This window comes from Chroicocephalus ridibundus, chromosome Z (assembly GCF_963924245.1).
Source record: "Chroicocephalus ridibundus chromosome Z, bChrRid1.1, whole genome shotgun sequence".
Classification (NCBI taxonomy): Eukaryota; Metazoa; Chordata; class Aves; order Charadriiformes; family Laridae; genus Chroicocephalus; species Chroicocephalus ridibundus.
In genome coordinates this window covers 73,316,078-73,339,345 of record NC_086316.1, presented here as the reverse complement: position 1 = coordinate 73,339,345, position 23,268 = coordinate 73,316,078, and the positions used below count along the sequence as shown (strand labels likewise).

Genomic DNA, 23,268 nt, shown 5'->3' with positions numbered 1-23,268 from the left:
ACACCTGACAGTGCTTAAATGTCTCTCAATAATTCGTGTTTGCCATAGGCTTACATCAACTAATGTCAAATTTACCTGAAAACTATGTTCTAGCATGTTCCACAATCGAATCAATGATCTATAAATTGTGATTGAAGTTTTAGACTCCAATCTTTTAATGCCATTTCAGATATTATCTCTTGATTCACATTCTTTAATTTCCTTGCCCCTCAAATACTTTTTAGCTATGTTTCTGAAGTCATGTAGCCTCACAAAAAGTGATATGAGGATATAAGTACCCTTTTAGAATTTTGTGCAGAAAAAAAAATATTCAATTTTGTTATAGGAAGGAAGTACAGGAGCAGCATTTTTTTATTGTCATTTAGGGAAATCACAGTAGGAATTAAACAGTTTATACAATAAGATAATGTGAGAGAAAGAAGTTAGATTGCCAGAGTACTAGGAATCAGAAGTGGAAAAGAAATTGGTTAGTAAAATTTGAAATAAAAATTATGGTAGCTGGGATTTTCATGGTAAAGCACTAGACAATTTGAGACTGCGAATAAGATGTAAAATTTTTTTTCTGCTATTTTAATATGAAGTTTTCACTGGCTCCTTAGTGAACCATAGCCTATTCTCCCCATGAACCACTAAAAAGTTACCTGGTTTATTGAATCTTATATGAAGTCTCCCAATAATTGTACTTCTGTGATATAGGCTTTATTGTGCTTATTATTGTGTGTTATTGAAATGATCTGATTCTTGTGGCTTGAAGTTCTCATCAAAATACAAGTTTCCGGTTATGCTAAAAACTACCAAATCAGCAACCAAGGTGCTTCAGTAAACAGTCTAACTCCCATGATTTTTAAAAGATGTTCTTTCTCAAAGTGATATCTCAGAAACCTTCAAGAAGTGACATCAGAGAACTGTTATCAGTCTGCCAGTATTTTTTCACAGCTTTCGCTTTCATGCTGAAATTTATGGTAGGACATAAGGCTTCAAGTCCGAGTGTTTCTCCCTTCCTTCTTCCTGTCACAACAGACTTTAAGCTTCCAAATCTATTTTTTTCCTCTTCTTTCCAAGTTTATATATGTATAGGATTTCTCTACTGTATTAAGACATGCTGAGGGCACTACTCCTGATTTTCCTGATCGGAGGCAAAACCAGGTCTACAGAGATTCTAGACTATTAAGTCAAATTGGCAACTTGATTTTGAATAGTGAAATTAGGAAATTAATATTCAAACACATTCTTAATATTCCTACCACTTAAATCTTTCTTCATAAACTTAACAAATTTCACTTCACTGTTTCACTTCGAAGAAAATAGTTTGTTAGCCATAGAATGTGCACAGCTGTGCCTTTTCAAAAGGACAGTAAGTTTGTCTGTAAAAAGGAAGAAATGTAAGTCCTTCTGGTATTTCACTGATTGCGTTTGTTTTTAAGGGTAATCTGAAAACTTACTGTTTTGACACTATGGAAGTGATCATAACCTGACCAAATCAGCATTGTTTCCCCAAATTTAGATAATTTGAAAGTTATGTTACATTTTTTGTTGTTACTGCAGAGGTGAATCCTCACTGAGACAGCAAAGTCCATTTCTAAAAGAAAAGGCTCATGTCTGTCTGTTAAATTTTGGTGTACACCATTTTGTGTTTTAAGACTATGCATGAAGCTTGAAGTTTCTATTTGCTTATAAGCAAATCCATGCCTATTTTAAAAAAAAAAAAAGGTTTTGTTGTACTTACTTATTTTTTTCTTATGTTTTCTTTAAAATTAAATTGAGAGAGCCAATTTTGAGAAGCTTTTTAAGCAATTCAGTTTTGTTTCAAAGCTTAACAATGGTCTCTGTTTTCCCTCCTATTCCCTAACACACACTTGCTTTCAAGACCGAAGCTGTATTTATGACAGTGAAAGAAAAGGTTGGTAGGTATTCAATATACAGGGCATGTGTGCAATTGGTATTTTGTGAACTGCTCATTAACTGTCAGTGTAGACTGTGTGAGAGCGGGTTAGTGATCACAATGCAGATCAGGACAAGTATCAAAAGAATTACAGTGTATTGGAATATTTGACATTTTGCTATTACACAGGCCACATGTGATATACTTTAAATGAGAAAATTTTATGTTTAGCTTGAAAGAATTTACCACTATCAATAGTGCCTAGTAGCAAAATAAATAATTTTCCCATATGGCCATTAAAATAAAAAAATAGATTTCCTTTAACAATTTTTTTTATATTGACTTTCTTTTATTAGGTTTTATACAAAAGAAAGTATTTATTGACATTTTTCTTGACTTGATTAATTTGAATCTTGGAACAAATTGCCTTCCGGATGCATGGATGAACTTAACTCTTTCAGATGTAAGTTAACCCTTACTTTCCTTTCAACTAAGTATTGGTTTGTGTGGAAGGTACAGCATTGTCCGTACTATGATGAAGTCAAGAGTATAACTCTTATAGGTCATTATCAATTTTTCCTTAACATTCTTCTGTTTCACCAGGGGAAGATTCTGGAAGCCACTGTGCCAGAAATAAAATGCTTTTGTCGGCATTATATTTATTTACAATTTTCAAATTCTATCAGTTCCTTAGATACCACTGAAAATTCATTTCAAGGAGTTAAAATAGGACTGTTGATGTTCTGTATTGCAAGACAGGAGAATAAAATCTGGAGCTATATGACCTTAAACTTACTTATTCAAGATTTTCAAATTTAGGAACAGGAAAAATTATTATTTAGCCTTTCCAAATCTTTCATCACTGAATTCTCTGATTAGTTTTACTTTCAGATGTTGTTGGTAAGCCTATTGGATGAGAAGGTTACTTGTTTTAGCATATTTTGATAATTATTTCTGACAGTAAGCCACGATTCACGTTAAGATTTTACTTGGATTTTACATGAGGGTAACAGCTTTACTCAAATATTCTTCACACAGACGAACTGCATGAGTCAACCATTTTAAAGTTTATGAGTGAGGGATTTCCACTGAGTTTAGTGAAAACTAGGAACAGCTGTCATCATCCATATATAAAAATCTAATCTTAGCACAGGAAATTATTTATATGGGGAAAACTATGAGTCAAACATTGTTTATTAATAGACCACATGTGCATGTTCCCTGTGTTCTTTATTCTTTGAGAACTTTTAGTGCTTATAAGTACTGCTTTTATTTTAATAACAGAATTTTCTTTCCTTAAAGGCACTGTTTTAAAATGAGGCTTTTAAATTTATAGTGACAGCAAGAACTTAACATTCAAAAGGAAATGCACGAAGCATAAGCTAAGGTATACTTTTATTCTGCGCAAGGTATCCTGAACGGGAGTCACCATTTCATCACTGTGTGACTCAACAGAATTTCAAACAAGTTTTCAAATTATAGTAAGCAGTACTGTACCTGCCAATGTTAGGGCAGATGACACGCACACTACCAAATTGTCTCTCTCTGTGTTGCCCCAGGCCCCTATTTCTGTTAACACGTTGCTTCCTTCTCGAACTCTGGTTCTGGAGCAAACCAGACACTTCCCTTGACAAGGAAATCTGGATGTGGGTCAGAAGATAGTGTAGAGGTACAGAGCAGGGTCTCACCACACCAGTAGTGTAGAAATGAACCGTGCCAGTTTTGTTCCCTCTATCAGATACAGCCTTCGCAGTGCTGTGTCAGGATATTTTACATGCATTCTCCCATTTGCGTTCTGTACCCTGCTCTGCTATCCGCATACAACATCTTCAGTGGTAAAAAAGACATGCACGGCAAGCTGCAAAGCAGCTTTTTTGCTACTACTTTGTTCTAACTGAAAATAATGCTGGAGCAGAGAAAAGCCACATGGTGGACAATGTAGAAGTAACCAAAAAGGGCCCAGACGCAGGCCCAAGTATTTATTACATTTTGTACTCATGCTGCTCAATTGTCAGTTCTATTCTTAGTGCTCTCCCAGATGGAGCATGGTTCAGGGGTTAGCATGTCCTAAGGGCCATTATCTCATAGGCGGTTTAGATATAGACCGTTATTTAGGGAATCAGATTACTTATTTAGAGGAATATCAACTGCACGTGCCAATTGGCCCCAGTGACAGACAGTGGTCTGTGGCCTGTTTCGTTTAGTGACACGTCTTTCATACATCTTTGAAATCTCACTGCAGAACCTTGTCCATCCTAACCAGGAAAGAGACCTAAGGATACACAGAAAATAGAAACTGTGTTTATGCGCAGTTTATGCGCAGTTTATGCGCACATATTTGAAATATTTATTATTTTGTTTTTGTAGATACAAAATCTGGCGTCTGCATTCACAGTGAACTCAGAACTTACTGACTGGCGCAGATTCTTGCTAGCAGCGGCACAGCCTTGGCCAGTGCCATCTGTGACACAACTCCTCAAAACGCTACAAAGCTTCAAGTCTGTTGATGTAGCTGGATCAGGCGTCGTTACACAGGAATACTATATGCAGGTTATAATTCTTTTCTCTTTTGAGTAATATTATTTTGTTAAGCTCTCTGTATTGAATGAAATATTGTGGGGTTTATTCACATTCAGAAATTCAGTCTGAATTTGAAATGTTTTGGGTTTTGAGGGTGCTTTCTAGTGAAAAATATCTTCAGGAGACTGAAGACCTAACATCTATCTTATCCATAGTTCCACAAATCAGACTAATTAAGCTTACTTTTTACTTCCATTTCCTACTCTCCCCGTAAATTAATTTCAAGTGAAAATCCTTCCTGTTCTAAATAAACTATTCTGTGAATACTTTGACTATTCTTAACTTGTTTGACACCGTAACTATAGGACACAAAAATTGCTCCAAACAGAACTAAATATTTTAGTTTAGGCTCACCAGCGTTACTTTAATTAAATCTTTCTAGATTTTTTCCAATAAGGAATTTTTGCAAATGAAGATTGTTTTCCAGACCATGAATACGTGGAAAATTATAAAATTCTTTGTTATATTCTTTTCTCTAAAGACAACTTCTGTTCGAACTGTTGCAGAGTTCAGCAAGGTTTTTCAGGAAGAAATTTTCATGAGAGTATTAAGAATATATTTTTCTTCATTTAGCAAAATTTTGCTCATTAAATTTTCACTTACTTTGGATTCTTAATCATACTTAGGATGAATGCTGGTTCACTCTTTTAATGCGTACTAGCCATATATATATCACATATATATGTATATTTACATATGTTTAGATACATATATATGTCTATATGTATAAGTATCTAAGTATCTATAAGACTATATGTATAAGTCTATATGTATAAGTATCTAAATATATATGTGGATACATATGTGTGTGCATGTATACACAAAAGTTCTACAGTTCTCTCAGTCTGTATTTGTTTGGTGATACTAAAATAATTTTCAAACTGTCTTAAATAAATTTCATAGAACCTTTATTGCAGTTTATTTTCCAATCACCTAGTATTATTTTTCTTCAAAAGTTAAATAAAGGCTGTCTTATTCCAGAAGCCTGTCATTTTCAGAACTACTTTGTTTAATTTAAAACTTCCAGGAGTGTCTGCCAACCCACTCCCCCACTCCCAAGTCTTGCAAAGAAACAAATTCTGCAAAGACAGAAAACCCACAAAATGTGCAGGTCTGTCTGCGTCTATTTATCTATTGTGGTAATTTTTACAGAAGTGTGAGAGTTTAAAAATAATCTAGCAGTTACAAGATGTGCAGACCATGAATGTACATTTTTAACACAGGATCCTAGGTTAAATGTAATATTAACTGAGCCAATAATTTACTCGCTTCAGGATCGGAATTAGCTCACATTCAGTCAATGATAGTAAATATAGTAAATGCTGTATGCTCATTTGTTTATAGACCTACTTCCATTAGTTCTTCCAAACTTCCATAAGAGTGATAACTCTGAACCTACAGGTTCATAGAGTTACTTAAAGACTAAAAAAAGTCCATAAACACACAGGTAACTCCACACCTGAAGCTAGTTTTTCAGAAGAGAATTTTATAGGTAGTAACTATATGTTAGAGGAACCTCCAGAGACCATCCAAAGCAACTCAGTTCAACAGTCTGCATTGCTGTGAAAATTTTGCTCTGCAACTGATTCATATTGCAAATAAAAGTTGTAATGTCTGTCACCCCTATTTCATGTTTGAAAATATGACTGAAACTTTCTTCGCTTAAAAACCCTTCACATGAAAACCCTGCTGTAGTTGAGGCCCTACAGTTCATGTTACTGACAGTACTGTGGTTTGGAATTTTTGCATATACAGTTATGAGAAGAACAGGAACAGAATTTTTCAGACTAAAGTAAAATTTAGTCCTCTAATTTCAAATGAATCGATGAGGAACATCTGAATTGTTTTTATTGCAATCTTTGTTGTGTCCTTTTGGAGCAATTAATGGCAAATTTTATGAGATCAATACTTGTTTCATTTCTTTCATATTCATTTATTTCTTGAAAAAATAAAGATTAATGTGCTGTAGAACATGGTACACTAGAGTATTAATGAGTCGGTGCAGTCCATAAAATTAAGGGAAGAACAACAGCAGAGAGTTAGTAGACTAATTGTCAGTTGTTATCATTGATATTATAATTATATCATTTACAGCAAACCATCTGATATATTTCTGATAAAGATCTCAAAGACAACATGAAGTCTATTTTCATGTTATGAATTTGCCCAATTTTTCCAGCTAACTCAGGCGGGGAAAAAGTAGCAAACTAGCTTTACTAGTTTCTTTTCTGTTCTGAAAATACCTTGGAACTTCCCATTTTGTCCTATTTCATTGTATTGCTTTGTAAAGAAAACACATAATGATAATGCAATATTTTATATAGCCAAGAATGTAGTAATTCACCTTAAATGTGGAAAGGATGTTGCTAATGAAATATATAACTTTGTAACAATATTTTAACTCAATGCCTACACTGAAAGACTATTGCATCTCTCATTAATATCTGAGATTCATTAAGATTTCCAGCTATTTGGAGTCTTCCATATTAGTCTATTAATCTAATAGGGAATATACTGATATTTTTTTAAATGTTAAAATCATTCAATAAAAATTGTAACAAACTTTATTCTCTGTTTTATACTGAGACTTACATGCATTTAAAATGTCATGAAACTTAATTTTATTTTACTGTCCTAACAAGAAACAAGTCTGAACCCGTACTAGTTAACTACACATACCTAGGTAATGGTACTCAGTTGTCCATACTGTGGGGTTTTTTTGCACGACCTGGCATGGTTGAACATGGGCAACTTCCAAGCAAGTGAGTTTTTCTGTAGGTGGTCTCTTCATGGCCATCCTGTTTTAGAAGGTAAGATCTAGCTGATGTTTCCTGTGTGTCAGGTCTAGTATTAGAGATTAGGTTCTGGGCACTTTTAATTTACAGTTGTAGGTATAGCTCTGTAGGCATTATAGGACGCTTAGTCTTGTTGTTGGGAGCAGGCAAGCATGGGAAGAGCCATGCCTCTGCCCTTCATTATGCTGAAGTGTATGGACAGTTTCTTCCAAAAGGACAGCTAGGATAAAAGCTATGGGATAGCAAAGGATGCCCTAAAAGGAAAAAAACAGAACACACATAGAACCTCTGCATCATATTACGCTTCTTGGATTAACTACTACCTAGTTAATTTTCACTTTTTTCAAGAGCATAGAGTCACTTCTATCCTATTCCATTTTCAGTAATTCCCAAAGTATCTATTACAAAGTACAAACAGCTACTTATTTATTCTGATGTCATTCTATATTAATAACAAATTCAACTTGATTAAGTCCAGGAATTAAGCTCTTAGTAATCTATCTAATCTTTTTTTTTTTTTTTAATCAGGTTGGCTTATGGTTTAATGAAGATGAAGATCTAAGCATAACAAAAAGTTGCACAGAACCTTTGCCTTTAGATAGGATAAGAAATCTCCTAAAGGTAATTTTAAAAACATAGCTATTTTGAAGAGACCACTCAATATTCTAACCTGAGAGGTCTTGCTCAAAAGTTTCTTGGGTCTCTTTTTTTCCATAACGGCTACAATGTTTCAGTGGTTTTTGAGGTCAGGGAGCGCTTCAGAATATGATTTCCATGTATAAAAAAATCAAAGTTAGAAATAACATGGAAAGGAATCTAGGAATTGTCCTTCGGTGTTCTAAATCATAGTTTACTCAGAAAGTCTTAATTATTTGTGTTCTCCTTTGAACCTCATTAATTTTGCTACACAGTTACCAGCTTGGTAAAGAATGGGAGACAAATGATCCCTGTATCTAAGCTTGTGGAAGTCTCCATGGAAGAGGGAGGTAATAGCGTGATCTGAATACAGGAAAATGTTTTGGACCCATTGTTGCATGTTGATGCAGACACAGACCAGCTGTCAGTGAAGGAAGAATTGGTATGTGAACTATTGATGGGCCCTGACAATATCCACCCAAGGGTGTTAGGAGAGCTGGCTGGCATTGTTGTGAGGCCACTCTCCATAATCTTTGAGAAGTTGTGGAGATCAGGGGATGTCCGAGAAGACTGGAAGAAGGCTAATATCACCCCCATCTACAAGAATGGCTCAGAGGAGGATCCAGGAAATCATAGGCCCACCAGTCTTACTTCAGTCCCTGGGAAAGTTATGGAACAAATCCTCCTGGGGGCTATCACAAGTCAAATGAAGCACGTGATTGGGAAAAGCCAGCATGGGAGTCACCAAGAGCAAATCATGCTTGACAAATCCAATCTCCTTCCGTGACAAAGTAACCTGCTAACCCCCCCAATGAGGGGTGAGTGGTGGACATTGTCTACCTGGATTTCTCCAAGGCTTTTGACGTGGTTCCCAACAGCCTCCTCCTAGAGAAACTGATATGTTACGGTCTAGACAAGTGGTCTGTGCAGTGGGTGGGGAACTCGCTGACAGGCCGCACACAGAAGGTGGTGGTAAATAGCTCCTTTTCATACTGTTGACCTGTCACAAGTGGGGTTTCCCAGGATTGATACTGGGCCCAACACTGTTTAGAGTCTTCATAAGTTATCTGGATGATGGGATCAGGTGTACCCTGATGAAGTTTGCTGATGACACCAAAATGAGTGGGGAAGTGGACATTTCAGAAGGGAAAGGCACCCTGCAGGAAGACTTAGATAGGCTGGAAGAGTGGGCTAACAAGAACCTTAGGAAGTTCAACAAGGACAAGTGTAAGGTCTTGCACCTGGGAAACCATAATCCAGGAGTGCAGCACAGGCTGGGATGTAGCTGTCTGGTGAGCAGCTCTGTGGAAAGGGACCTGGGGGTCTTGGTGGACAACAAGCTCAATGTGAGTGACCAGTCTGCTGCTGCTGCAGCAAAACAAGCCAACAGGATGCTGGGTTGCATCTACAAGGGCATCACCAGCAGAGGTAAAGAAGTCATTATCCCACTCTAGCCAGCACTTGTCAGGTCACACCTGGAATACTGTGTTCAGTTTTGGTCCCCGCTGTACAAAAAGGATATGGGCAGGCTGGAGAGGGTCCAGAGAAGGACCACCAAGATGCTCAAAGGACTGGGAAGCCTGCACTGTGAGGAAAGATGGAGAGTATTGGGTTTGTTCACCCTTAAGAAAAGAAGGCTTAGCGGGGAAATCTTGTCACCGTGTTCCAGTATTTAAAGGGTGGCTATGAAGAAGATGGAGACTCCCTTTTGACAAGCAGTCACATGGAAAAGACAAGGGCTACAAGGTACTCCAGGGGAGATTCCGATTGGACACAAAAGGAAAATTTTTCCTAGTGAGCACAGTCAGCCATTAGAATAATCTCCCGAAGGAAGTGGTGGATTCCCCAACATTGGACACTTTTAAGATTCAGCTGATCAGGGTGCTAGGCCATCTTGTCAGGACCATGCTTTTGCCAAGAAAGATTGGACTGGATGATCCTTGGGGTCCCTTCCAACCTGGTATTCTAGGATTCTATGATTCTATGATTTATCTTGATTTACACAGCCTCAACACATTTTTAAAGATAATATTACCTATCATCAGTCATTACTTTATTTCATCCTTTTCTCTAGTCTTTGATTTGTATTTTATTAAATTCCACTTGTAGACGTTAATTTACATGTTTTTGTCCTTTTATAGTTTTTCTTCAGTTTATTTGCTGATACCAGAAAAGATCCTGCTCTGGTCAACTATATGGAGATGCTACTTTATTTTGCCTCCCACTCGGATCCAGTGGAAGGTGTTTACAGAGCACTTAGCATTGCTACTGGAACATATATTCAGAGAAAAGAAGCAGCATCTCTCCCATGTGTGGTAAAACATTACAGCAAAATATTAGAGAATAGTAATAGTGCTTGCAAATTATAAATTAGCTAGATATCTGTATATTTTCTTACCCTAGGTAGCTCCAGTCCTTACAAGTAGTTCCACTGACTTCATGGGAACTCTGAGAATTTCCACATACTTACTTTCCCACTCAGTTTATTGGCTCTATGGATCTGTGCTCTCTCTCATGTATGTCTCATGACGTCTCCCAATACAGACAGTTTGTGTGCGTAATTCATTTTGGGGATTCCTTAGAAACATAGAAATATCTAAGAATTAGATGCTAAATGAACATCTTGCATGTGTGGATGCTCTTTGTCTTTATAGTTGACTTTCATACGTTGGTGCTCAAAATTGCAGGGTTGATAGGACATCATTTTAATCTTTTCTTTCTTCTTATGCATTATGTTCCATATGTGTACACTTTAACAGTAATGTTGAATACAGAAAAAAAGAGAACAGATAAAATCCTGTTTCACAGAAGTGCATGTTTTCACCATTGGCTTCAGCAGGGCCAGCATTTCATGCAGGGTATTCAACAACCACAAGGGGGCCAAAAGTGCATTGTGAGTTGGTATTGCGCCACATTGGAGTAAAGCTCCATCAAATAGAAAGATATAGATCCCTGGAGACATACAAAATGGTTTTCGGCACCAAATTAAGATCCTAAACCTTTGTCTATCTGTGGCTGTTTACATGTGATCTAAATATCCCAGTTTTCACTACAGGTACTGGAAATCTAGTAAATATTATGAGTTGGATATTCCTCAGTGGAATACAAAGAGCTTTCTAGCCTCATCTAAAAAAAGTTTTGTAATACAGCTTAGATAGCCAGCTTATAAGTAGGCACTTACACAGCAACACTTGTTTTAAATTGTCTCTTCTCCCTTTCTTCTTCTGTCCTGATAATTGTGATGACTTCTCATTGGTAGCTGCCTGCAGAAATATGCCTGAAACTTTAATGATGCTAATAGAAGATCAGATAAACATTCTAGAGACTTTTGTTACTTTTACTGACATCATAGCAAATACCCTTTTGCTTAAAATGTTTAACTTTTAAGTGACAGTAATTTTGTTATGGGTTTTGTACGTCTTATAGCTAAATGTAAACAGTAATGGGAGACAGAAAAACCTAAGTGCTGGTATTTGTCTAATGTCCGCTGTTGAGTGTTAAAAAGACTCTGTCAAAGACTCTGCTCCTCCTGTGGTGGAAAAGACATGTATTAAGGTCTAAGACATGTAGCACAAGTGTGACTGTATCTCAGCTGTCTCCCTCCTAATGAGGAAAGAAATGGTATGCTCAATTAAATGCAATTTCCTGTTGTTCTTAGTGGTTAGTCTGCACAGTGGCGTAATCAATTAAATGCAATTTCCTGTTGTTCTTAGTGGTTAGTCGACACGGTGGCCTAATCTAGTCAAAGCATTATTCACCTGTGTGAGGTCCTTTCTCATCTTTGTGCTCACAAATCTTTACAGCAGGTTGTTTTGGTTTGTTTTTTCTCTTTGGCCATCTTTAATATCACCACAAAGATACTCATTGCTTTTTTTATAATAAACTTCTAATTTTCCTGCATAAAGCCTTTTTCATCTTTTTCTTTGGAGAGCTGGTGACCCTGTGTTAACTCTTAGCCACAACCAAGTTGTTGCAATGACTCCTTGATTTGTACTAGAAAATTCATGCTGCATTTTTCGTGTGAACATCTGGAATTGCCAAGTTTACTCCTTATACAAGCACAAAGTTCTTGGTAGAGTATTGTAATTTGTAACTATTCGGTATTTTTATGTTTTGTTGCTCTGAAGAATGTTAATTTCTCAGTGGAATGTTGGCTATATTAGTGGGAAAAGCTTGTATTAAATTTCTACTAAAGCCAACATTATGGATATTTCTGGACTCTCAGGATCTGTTCCTTCATCCTGTAGTTCAGCAGGTAATTTTCTGTGAGTTGATGATTTTTGTTTTGTAAGAAGTGAAGTTTGGAAGTATAATCCACTGCTCCTTTGTGAATGTCTAACTGAAACAGATGACCTACTGACAGACTTACTTATCACCAATTATTATACATATGCTTTATTTTCTTAGACTACACCTTACACCAGTATAGTGCCAAATGAGAAAACTTTAATAGAAGATGAAAAAAAAGTTTCAAATTACACGGGTGAAGGAATAATTTCAGTCGCAACTCTACTCAAAGTGTTTCATACTGGAGGAAGTAAAGATGATCATAGATTCAGTAATCTGGATAAGGAAGGCAGCTATGATAAGGTAGGCTGCCTGATTCAAAGAAGGTTTTGTACTTTGCATTATACGTTAACTAAATACCTGCTGCAATATTTGCTTTTCGCCAAATTATTTCAAACACCTAATAAATTGACCACGTATTATTTTTTCTTAAAGCTTTTCATCAAAATATACAAAGAATTAGGCACCGAAGATCTCAGAACCATTCCAGTTGCACTCCTTTTGAAGCATCCTTTCATTCAAGACTTGATCAACAGCTATCAAGAATACAAGCTTCCTGTAAGTATTGCCCTCTGGGACCAAGAAATTTGTAAGTACACGTATTGAAATTTGCATTATCCCAGAAGTGTAAATGTAGTTAATTTAGATACTGCCGGTTTGCAGTAGTCTGCCATACTCTAGAACTTCCCTGTTACCTGCACCTATATTTAAATGTGCATTTAAACAGTTGCACGTGAGGCAAGTTTGAGCCAGAGTATCAACCTATTAAATCTATGGTTGAACTACGGCAAAAATGTGTTACATACAGGGTGTAAGAAAATAGCATGAGACAAGACAAAAGGATGCTTGCATTCGCAGGCCCAAATATCAAACAGTCTTCAAAAGTTTGAGATGATCACAAACAGGGGCACATAGTGTCCCACAAACTGTAAATCTGAATAAAGTACATGATGCTCCAGGAATAACTTGCTATTTCTTAATTATATTCATCACTTGCAAGAAGTGAAGTGCCTAGCATTTGCTATATAAATCACTCATAATTATTGTTAATAAAAGACAAGATGTAAGAATAAACGAATATATTTACTCTGTCAAAGTAAGGGTTAAAAATGTGTTTGCCAGAGTAGGAGAGATACAAAAGGAAAATATAAGACAAAGACAACACAAGTTAAGATTGAAACCATCAATGAGTATCTATCTCGCCTATGTTAATGTCTCAGCCAATTTTGGAAAATAGACACCATGGAATGTTAATCATTCCTCCCTTCCCCATTCTTTCTTCCTCACCCTTTTTATTTAATCAAGTACTGCGTTTCCTAATTTAAACATTTTTTCCAACTTCACTGAATTTCTTGCAGACCAAAGTATTTCTTAAACTAGCTCTCTCTTCTATACATGATCCATCTCAAGAACTGTTCTTTCCACAAACATCCCACTGGCTTTGCAACATTTAGCATAATGCAAGCTCCCCATGAATACCCAATGTGCTGAGACGTAAAGTAACACTTAACGAGGATGTAAACTGGGTAATGCCATATGCATATACTCTTCTGTTTACAGAGAGGGGGACTTATTTTTACAACCTTTTCACACTAACCCATAGCTGAAAATCAAGAGCACAGTGTCTATTCCTTATCAAAATTTCTAATCTTCCTGTACCACTTTCAGGAGGAACTATGTTATACAGCTTGAAAAATAGATTGCAGTATACATTTAAAATTTATTATCTGCCATCAATGACCTATGTCATTTGTGCCTGGTAGGGTATGTTCAGGGCAATACAGTTATAGAAATTGTCAGTCAGTGAGAAAAGGCATAGTTGAGAAACTATCGTATATGAATTTTGGCAGTAGGTGAAGGTTTCAGTGCACGTGCTCTAGCCCAAAGGAGTTTCCACAGCTTGTCTATCAAAGCCGTACTGGTATAATTGCATTTAAATAATACACTTTTCTACTTGGCAGATTCGTTTGATGCCTGTATCTCCTGACTTGACAGTTAGATAATGCAGAGCTTCAGTTTTTGTTCGTAATAGTTAGAATTTCCTCTTGCAAGGACTTATACTGACTGTATCTCAACTATAGTGCTCTATGGTTTCTATAGTTAAAAAGAGAAGATTATATTACTTGACTGTAGTGGTAAATACAGACTGCTGTTTTATGCATGAAGTAATACTTCACAGTCTTGCTTTCAAATTCTGACTAACTGGGGAAGAGCTAAGACCGCAAGTTCTTACTTGACTTTATAACAAATTATTATATTCAGCACACAACAGGCACAGAGACACAGTGGCCATTGGTTTACGTAGGTTAGGATTCTGTTCAAAAACATAGGTACTCCAGGAACAGTTTTTCTCTGACAATTCTTCAAAGAACTATATTTGGTGAACAGGTGAAATTCTTCCCAAAACATTTCCAAAGTAAACAATATTTTTAGCATCAATTACTTTTTTTCAGAAATTGTCCTAAGACTAGAAAAATCTTATAAAAATGAATCCAGCCACAGTGCTGTTATTTTCAGATCTTTTACAAGATAAATATAGCAAGTTAGGGTGTGGTTTCTAAGGTTAAATGTTTCTACTACTGCAGTCATAAACAGTGGAAAATAAAATGTTTTGCTGAAAACTACAAATGGAATATGTAGCTTAGAATTGTTCAAATTTGAGTTAAGGCACCTGATTCCTTTGGCTTCTTGATGACCTGTTCAATTTTAACCAACAATATCTGTGAAAAAAAAATTTTCTCCAGGTGAGATATATTCTTATGTTTTGGAGGGAGTTTGTTTTCTCAGTTCATATACCAGTGGGCTGGCAACATCTTACATAATGATGACATTTCTGTTAGCCTCAGTACAAATGCCAACAAATGAATAAGCTTGGAAATTCTATTAGTTTTTCATCTGTTCTTTTCTGGCCTAATTAGAAGTCTTTCTGGCCCTGACTAGGGCTTTCAAGTGATTTGCCATTATCAACATTTTTTTTTCACTTATCAGATGAAATTTGTTCCTTTAGAATAGTTAAACCACACCTATATGTGAGTGTGTGTTTATGAATACACTTCATTACATTCTGAATAAAATTGTCTTTAAATACATTTAATAAAAAGTCAGCGAACATTTTTATTAGACCAACTTACTCAGATGGAAGAAGCAAGCAATTCTGCTTTTTCCACTGCATAGGTTTGTCTATTAAGTTTGGTCTTCTTCAGGCCTGGTATTATTTCTTGTCACAAATTTTGCCTTCTATCCCAAAACTGTCACAGTAATACAGGAATACCACACATTTTAGTAACTCTCCATTTTGATTGCAATAAATTTAGGTAAAGAGTCTGGGATATATTCTACTTCTATAATTCTTAACGGTTGCATTAATCTGTTATTTTGAGTGGACTACATTCTTACAATTACTGTGGATAACAAGGTTGTTTGACAATTAGCATTCAGTTTGTTGGTATCAAAACTAGTATGCTTTTGATTATGTTACGTTTTTTATCCTGCTTTCAAATCCTGAATAGTCCTTCTAAAAAACCTCTCATTTTGAAGATATGGATATCATGTTTTGAATCCATTTAACACCGGCCCTTGCATCAAGCTTGTTCCTTCTAAATTAATCATCATATTATTACTGCTGTTATTGTTGTTGGGTTCGTTAACAACTTCAGTAAAATGACTCAGATTTTCATTCAAATAGGAGTTTCACCAAGATAGGACTTCTAGTAGTGTTTAGTTGATATGTTTTTACCAAAAAAGCATTTATTAGCATGTTGAACAACTATTACAGAACCTGTTTATACTCACAGCAGCCATTTAATATTACACAACTCAACAACCATTCAGAACTCCATCTATCATTTAACAAAGTAAAAATACTTTCTGTCTAGGGAGAGTTCATACAGATTATATTCAGCAAGGCTTATGAGGTGGACCATAGTTTGTACTCAATGCTTTGGCAGAAAAAAACACTGCTGAATCACTGTCTACTCATAGGCAATACTTCTAATACTTATGAAACTTGAGAAGCCTTTTTCATGTGGTGTTTTAAATGTCCCAATGCACAAGAGTTGCACACTGACAAGCTGATGCTGTCCCGCATGACATCCTGATCTCCAAGCTGATATCATATGGGTTTGATGGATGGACAATTCAGTGGATAAAGAATTGGCTTGACGGCCGCACCCACAGAGTGGCTGTCAATGGGCCCATGTCCAAGTGGAGGCCAGTGACAAGTGGAGTCCCTCAGGGATCAGTACTGGGACCGGTCTTGTTTAACATCTTTGTCAGCGACATGGAGAGTGGCATAGAGTGCACCCTCAGCAAGTTTGCCAACGACACCAAGCTGTGTGGGGCGGCTGACGCGCTGGAGGGAAGTGATGCCATCCAGAGGGACCCTGACAGGCTGGAGAGGTGGGCCCATGGCAACCTCATGAAGTTCAACAAGAACAAGTGCAAGGTCCTCCATCTGGGTCGGGGCAATCCCAAGCACCGATACAGGCTGGGCAGTGACTGGCTTGAGAGCAGCCCTGAAGAAAAGGACTTGGGTGTGCTGGTGGATGAGAGGCTCAACATGAGCCGTCAGTGTGCACCTGCAGCCCAGAAAGCCAATTGTACCCTGGGCTGCATCAGGAGAAGTGTGGCCAGCAGGTCAAGGGATGTGATTCTCCACCTCTACTCCACTCTCGTGAGACCCCACCTGGAGTACTGCGTCCAGTTCTGGAGCCCCTACTACAAGAGAGATATGGACGTGCTGGAACGTGTCCAGAGAAGGGCCATGAGGATGATCAGAGGGCTGGAGCACCTCTCCTGTAAAGACAAACTGAGAGAGTTGGGGTTGTTCAGTCTGGAGAAAAGAAGGCTCCGAGGAGACCTTATAGTGGCCTACCAGTATCTTAAGGGGGCCTACAAGAAAGCTGGTGAGGGACTTTTTAGGATGTCGGGTAATGGTAGGACTAGAGGGAATGGATTAAAACTAGAGATGGGACGATTCAGACTGGACGTTAGGAAGAAGTTCTTCACCATGAGGGTGGTGAGACACTGGAACAGGTTGCCCAGAGAGGTGGTGGAAGCCCCATCCCTGGAGGTTTTTAAGGCCAGGCTGGATGGGTCTCTGAGCAACCTGATCTAGTGGGAGGTGTCCCTGCCCAGGGCAGGGGGGTTGGAACTGGATGATCTTTAAGGTCCCTTCCAACCCTGACAATGCTATGATTCTATGAAGAGAAGGAAAATTTAACTCAGTGTTTAAATACCTAGTTTAAAAAAGAGATCTATGTTTTGCTTTTTATCATGTATTCCATCAAAAAAATCTTAAGAAATACATGAAAAATATTGTTTCTTACATAAAAAAAAGAGAAAAATGTCTGTTCGCGTAACAGAAACATTAAGTTTTCTTCATTAAACTCAGAAATAGCAAATCTGTTGGAGTGCTTTGAGGTTATTTAGTTTTGGTTTCCTCTGCAAAACTGGTAGTTACATAAACAAAATCTGTCCAGAGGAAACTTTTTTCATTCTTAACACATATTTAGATGCTGTTCTGTCACTCTCTTTTCTGCATCAGAATATAATTTTCAATCATACAATTCTTACTTTCAGACTGATATTTAACATATATTTCTATGGCGCTGCTAGACTATAAGATTCCCACCTCCCCCACACATGAACACAGTCATAGAATTGGATGTGTCTTTATCTATCATTTGCTCCACAATGACCAGCAGTAGCTTTCTCAAACTTATTATTTACAGACACATAGGCTTGTACTGTATATTTAGAATGCTCATAATAAAATTCACATTCTACCACGCCAGAAACGCTTCAGTTTTCTGAGATCCTCATCTGCTTCGTGTGGTAATGATAAGTACTGATAATGAACTTGCTGAAGGTTCCATTTGCTAACATTTACTTTTGTCGAACCGGAACTGAAACTCCTTTTTCTGACTCAATGTGCTGAAAAAGGCCTCCTTAAACTGAAGTCTTTCTTAGAGTCAAAGATAAATGTTAGTACTACCTTCTAAAACAAAGAACTCTTAAAGTTATCTTTTAACATGGTTATTCTGTGCTCACTGAACCGCTCCTGATACTTTGCAAGGCAGGGGAGGCATTGTTACATACCATCAGTTTCTTCTTTTGAAAAAAGACTGTATCTTCAAAATACGAACAAAATACGTATTGGAATATGCATCTGAATTTAAACTAATTCATTTTACAAAAATTCCGACTGTTAATCAGTCTCCTAAAGGAAAAATGTGTTTACTGACAATACCAGAAAACACTAGGAAATTAAATTACCCTTTATCTTTGTATAAACATTCAGCGCATTATTTTTTAAAATAAAAAAATCCTTGTTCATCCTACTTACGTGATGGATAGTATTGCTGCAATTGGAAATAGGGAAGATTGTGCTAATACAAAATTACTGAAAATTAACAAATCAAACAATGTGTTACTAAGAACGCAGAACTGTGCAAAAAAGATTAACTAAATCCAGGTGCGTATTATTCCAAATGTTAGTTATTTATTTTCTTTCGTTTCCGTTTCCTTCAAGTATTGTTTAACTTCAGCCTGAAATCTGACATATAAAAAAAGAAACTTTATTGAAGAATTAATCTCTGTATGTCCTGAACAATATTTACTGGTTTAAACAACAGTCTCAATACCTCTCTTTACTGATAAGTTTAAGCCGATGCTTAAGATCTCTGCTTACTTTAAGAACTGCGTTTTAACTCACTGTAGTTTTGTAAAACCACTGAAGGGAATGATGTTGTGTGGATAACATGAAAACATCATCTCAGTGAGACCTGTGGTACATCAGGAACTCTTAGAATTTGCCATGAAGAATGTTCTTTCCACAATTGTCACTGTATGTTCATGTTTTCATTAGTGCACTGAACACACATAGTGCTTAAGCTGAAAGATGGTGGTGTTTTTAGTGCCCTTCTGGAAGACATCTTATGTAACCCACGGAAAGTCTAATTTAAAGTAACGTATCTATCTCCACTGAAGTTGTTTTTCCATCACAATCTTCTAGTCATTAGTTAGAAAGCTCACACCATGGAAAGACAGGCATTATTATTGCAAGTTTTAAGGTAGATCAGGCTGCGACATGAAATAATCTTATAACTTTTCATTTTCTTTTTTCTAGGATATTAAAATCTTCCTCCAAAGATCTGAACAAGCACACTCAACTGATGGAAAGAACACCACATGTAAAGACATCAATGTATGAAAAAACCTTGTTCATGAAAATTAAGTAATGGGGTTTTTTAAGTTTGTAAGAAAGGTGTCTTAGATCTGTAGTCCTCCCACGAGAAAGGATTGTTTGTTTATTGTTGCAAGAACAGAATCCCATTGCAATTACACTTTTTCTGTTACTTTAAATTAATTTAAAAAAAAACAACAACAAGAACAACAAAACAGAACAGAGAAAGTTATGTTTAGTTCACATTAAATAATCTGATGATACTTCTAAATAAAATTAAACCATTTTCTGAACTTAAATAGAGCTGATAGTGTGTTCATTAAAAATTGGTATAAGAACAGAGTATGTGAAATTCTTGTGTGTGAGCAAAGATACCTGGTCACCTTTTGTTATGTGTATAGTTTACTAATTCATTAATTTTTAATGAATTATATGTTGTAATCAATTAATTTAAAAAAATAAGTTACAATTCATAGCTAGTAAAATAAGTAAAGGAAAACACTCTTTTATCTAAGATCAGGATAAACTACCAAAAGGACATCCCGTACATGAAAACGGAGTGCTTGTTGACAGCAGAGGTGATGAACCTTTGTCATTCAACCTTTCTATTTCTAACCTTCCATTAGACCTCAACTCTGCTACCACCCCCTAAAAGTCTGCGGGCGGTTCTCCAGTGCAGCACCACAGGCAGCCCAAGGGTGTGGGTGGTGGAGGGTGCTGCTGCCCAGTAAAACTCCCCTCCCATCACAGTGCACTGAACAGGCCCCAAATGAAGCAGTGAGGTAGGTGCTACACCAGTTGTGGGTCCACTGCTAATCCTGCACATAGTATTGGTAGTCACTAGAATTTACAGTGGGGTTCTGCACCACTGTCTTCAGTAATCGACTAAAATCCTTTTTTAGTTGGCACAGTGTATTCAAGTGCGCCTTACACTCCAGATGTTTCAAATTTTCACGTATGATAGATGTTTGTCTAAAAATCTCCGTGGCACACGATGACACCTAGCGGATGTTGCCTTCTGTGGCAGACTAAGCAGAGTCTTGGTGAAACACTCTCTTTATTTACTGCTGAAGTGGTTGTTTCTTTTTCTATATCCAGTCTGGCTCTTACTGGCTTTCCTGGAAATTGTTCTGGAATAGTTTTCATTGAAATTTTCTTGTTAATAGCATGGTTGTGTTTCCTTGCAGTTTTATTCAACTTTTCCATTCTCTTGTGGCTAGTGATGGCTAACTATAAGATGATAGGAACTATTTTTTCATGGAACTTTTAAACACAAATTTTAGAACACTTTTTGTAATTAATTCCTCTGGAATTCAAGACTGAGATGCCCAATAAATCCTCAGTTCTCAGTGGTACTCATTCTGCTGAGCTACAGTTTCAAGTTTTCTGAAGACTGAACATAGCAAGTAGGTAACTGTGATTATCTGATCTCTGTATCCTTCTAATTTGCAATCTGCCAGCTGCCCGGCCTTCTGCATTCTACATGTCTTACTAGCTTAGAAACCTAATTTATAAGTAAATACTTACAAGATGCCTACTCATAGTTGAACACTGCTCCGTCATTCTGGGGTATTTTTTCCCGCACTTGGCAGTACCCTGGTAACAACTACACAAAACATTTAAAGCTTCCTTTCCCTGGTTTGATTCAGCAGAGTACTCAAACATATGGTGCTCTCTAAGAATACAAATAGTCCCATTGAAGTCATCTCACTCATAGGGAACCACAAACATTTGCCCTTTGTTGAGAAGTGCTATCTGCAGAGAATACTTCTATATTTTTAATGTATCTTTAACTACTTTTTAGCCAAGTATGCATGAGAGGGTATAATACTTGCATAACATTTGCTGATGTTCCCAACAAGATTTCTAAATTACCTGCTTGAGATATAAAACAATTATGTATCAAAAAGCAATCGCAGCATACAAAAAAAAGGCATATTTACAGTTGGACATTTTTATTACATTATTTGGACATTTGGACATTTATTACATTACAAATAATAATTACATTATTAAAATAATAAACACTTTGTCAGATTTTTAGAACTTGCTGATGTCAATAATGGCAGGTTTGTTTCTTTGTTGATTAAAGACAGTCAAATTTTGAAAGGAAAGTTGGTAGTCTAGCGGTAGCAGATCAAAGCACCTATATGTGATATACGAAGCTCAGAATAGAACCCAGTACGCTTATCACTTCAAGCAAATAATGTTGTGTCTCTTCACTCTACATATTGTGTGCTAACCACACTGGCACATTGTAGCTAAGTACTATCTTAGAAACAGATGTAACTTTGTTGTGCCCCCGCAAACCATGCTAAAACCTCAACATCCTCGTTTTACTTATGACAACAGACTTTATGATGCATACAAATTAATCTGCTTTGTTACCAGAATCATTTCTTCACATAGCACATACAACTTTGTCAAAATTTCATCCCAAATATCCTTGAAACATTATATATATGTACTCAGACAAGACGTCAGCTTTTTTCTTCTCACGTAAAAATATTACATGGATAGAAAAAAAATGCTATGCAGTTCATAGAATCATAGGGTTGGAAGGGACCTCTGGAGATCACCTAGTCCAACCCCCTGCCAGAGCAGGGTCACCCAGAGCAGGTTGCACAGGAACGCGTCCAGGCGGGTTTGGAATGTCTCCAGAGTTGGAGACTCCACCACCTCTCTGGGCAGCCTGTGCCAGGGCTCTGCCACCCTCAAAGTAAAGAAGTTCCTCCTCACGTTTAGGTGGAACTTCCTATGCGCAAGTTTGTGCCCATTATCTCTTGTCCCGTTACTGGGCACCACTGAAAAGAGCCTGGCCCCATCCTCCTGACACCCACCCTTTAAGTATTTATAAGCGTTGATAAGATGCTCCCTCAGTCGTCTTTTTTCCAGACTGAAGAGACCCAAATCCCTCAGCCTTTCTTCATAAGAGAAGTTATGAAGAAGGCAGTTCTCTGCCTTTTGCATGTTTAGGAATCTTTAAATTTATGCTTTTGTTCCATATTTAGTTTCTTTAATAAAAGCCAGCTTTCATTACTAAGTATTACATTCTGACTTTGCATACTGGAGTTCTCCATGCAAAAATAAAAAGGTATTATTTTCTGAAATGCTTGCTTACAGTCCACAAACCTGAATGAGGTAAAAGGGAACTTCAGCTACTGAAATTCACAAATTGCTATTTAGGTAAGGTTCTTCAGGTGTTACTCCTTTGTCATGCACTGTGTATATACTTTACCTACGGCCTACAATGGAACATAAAATCATTGCTGATAAAGTTTGAAAATAAGTGCAAATTGTGGAACAATTTCAAATAACAGAAAGTGAACTGGATTGCATGGTGAAGTGTTAAACAGTACATATTTATCTCTGGCAAAAGAAAACGCATAATCTAAAAAGCAAAGAATGTATGCCCTGACAACAGCAACTTGCTTTTTGTTAACAGTTGCTATTTGAGTGTGACTGAGTATCACAGTACTTATTCAATAGACTTGGAGTTCCCAGCATTAACGCTGGGGCCCAGACGTAATAAAAGAGGACCTTGTATTATGAAGGGGGAATGCTGACTAGATTTGCATTCAGATTTGGCAGTGGATTTGCAGTCATATCATGTTCAGTTTTCATACCTACGCTTCAAGCAGGATGTTGAAAACTGGAAAGTGTTCAGAGAAGAACCACAAGGATGATGGGAAATCATGTCTTACACCAGAAAATTCAAGGAAGCCGGTCTTCTTACTTCATTAAAGGAAAACTTAGTGGGGCTTCAGATACCGGTTTACAAGAATCCATGTAGGGCGTCTTCATTCTTGTAGACAAAGTCAAGCAAGATTCGACGGCTGGAATCGGAGGTTTCAAAGTAACATGCAGATTTTTAACTGGGAAGTAGATCAACTCTTGGAACA

At 36.9% G+C, this 23,268-nt stretch overlaps 1 protein-coding gene across 1 annotated transcript; it reads left to right on the top strand.

Annotated features, from left to right (window-relative positions):
- Positions 1 to 2,273: 2,273 nt before the first annotated feature.
- Positions 2,274 to 19,505, top strand: LOC134508592 (sperm flagellar protein 2-like). Its single transcript, XM_063320416.1, has 6 exons — positions 2,274 to 2,345; positions 4,250 to 4,432; positions 7,786 to 7,878; positions 12,301 to 12,483; positions 12,616 to 12,738; positions 19,310 to 19,505. The coding sequence occupies exons 1-6, from the start codon at positions 2,325 to 2,327 to the stop codon at positions 19,391 to 19,393; spliced, it is 687 nt and encodes a 228-aa protein (XP_063176486.1). The 5' UTR covers positions 2,274 to 2,324; the 3' UTR covers positions 19,394 to 19,505.
- Positions 19,506 to 23,268: the final 3,763 nt, after the last annotated feature.

Coding starts and splice junctions, on each gene's coding strand:
- LOC134508592 (XM_063320416.1), top strand. CDS start 2,325: ATGAACTTAACTCTTTCAGAT. Junction 12,484..12,615: donor AGGAAGGCAGCTATGATAAG/GTAGGCTGCCTG, acceptor TTTTTCTTAAAG/CTTTTCATCAAAATATACAA. Junction 12,739..19,309: donor ATCAAGAATACAAGCTTCCT/GTAAGTATTGCC, acceptor TCTTTTTTCTAG/GATATTAAAATCTTCCTCCA.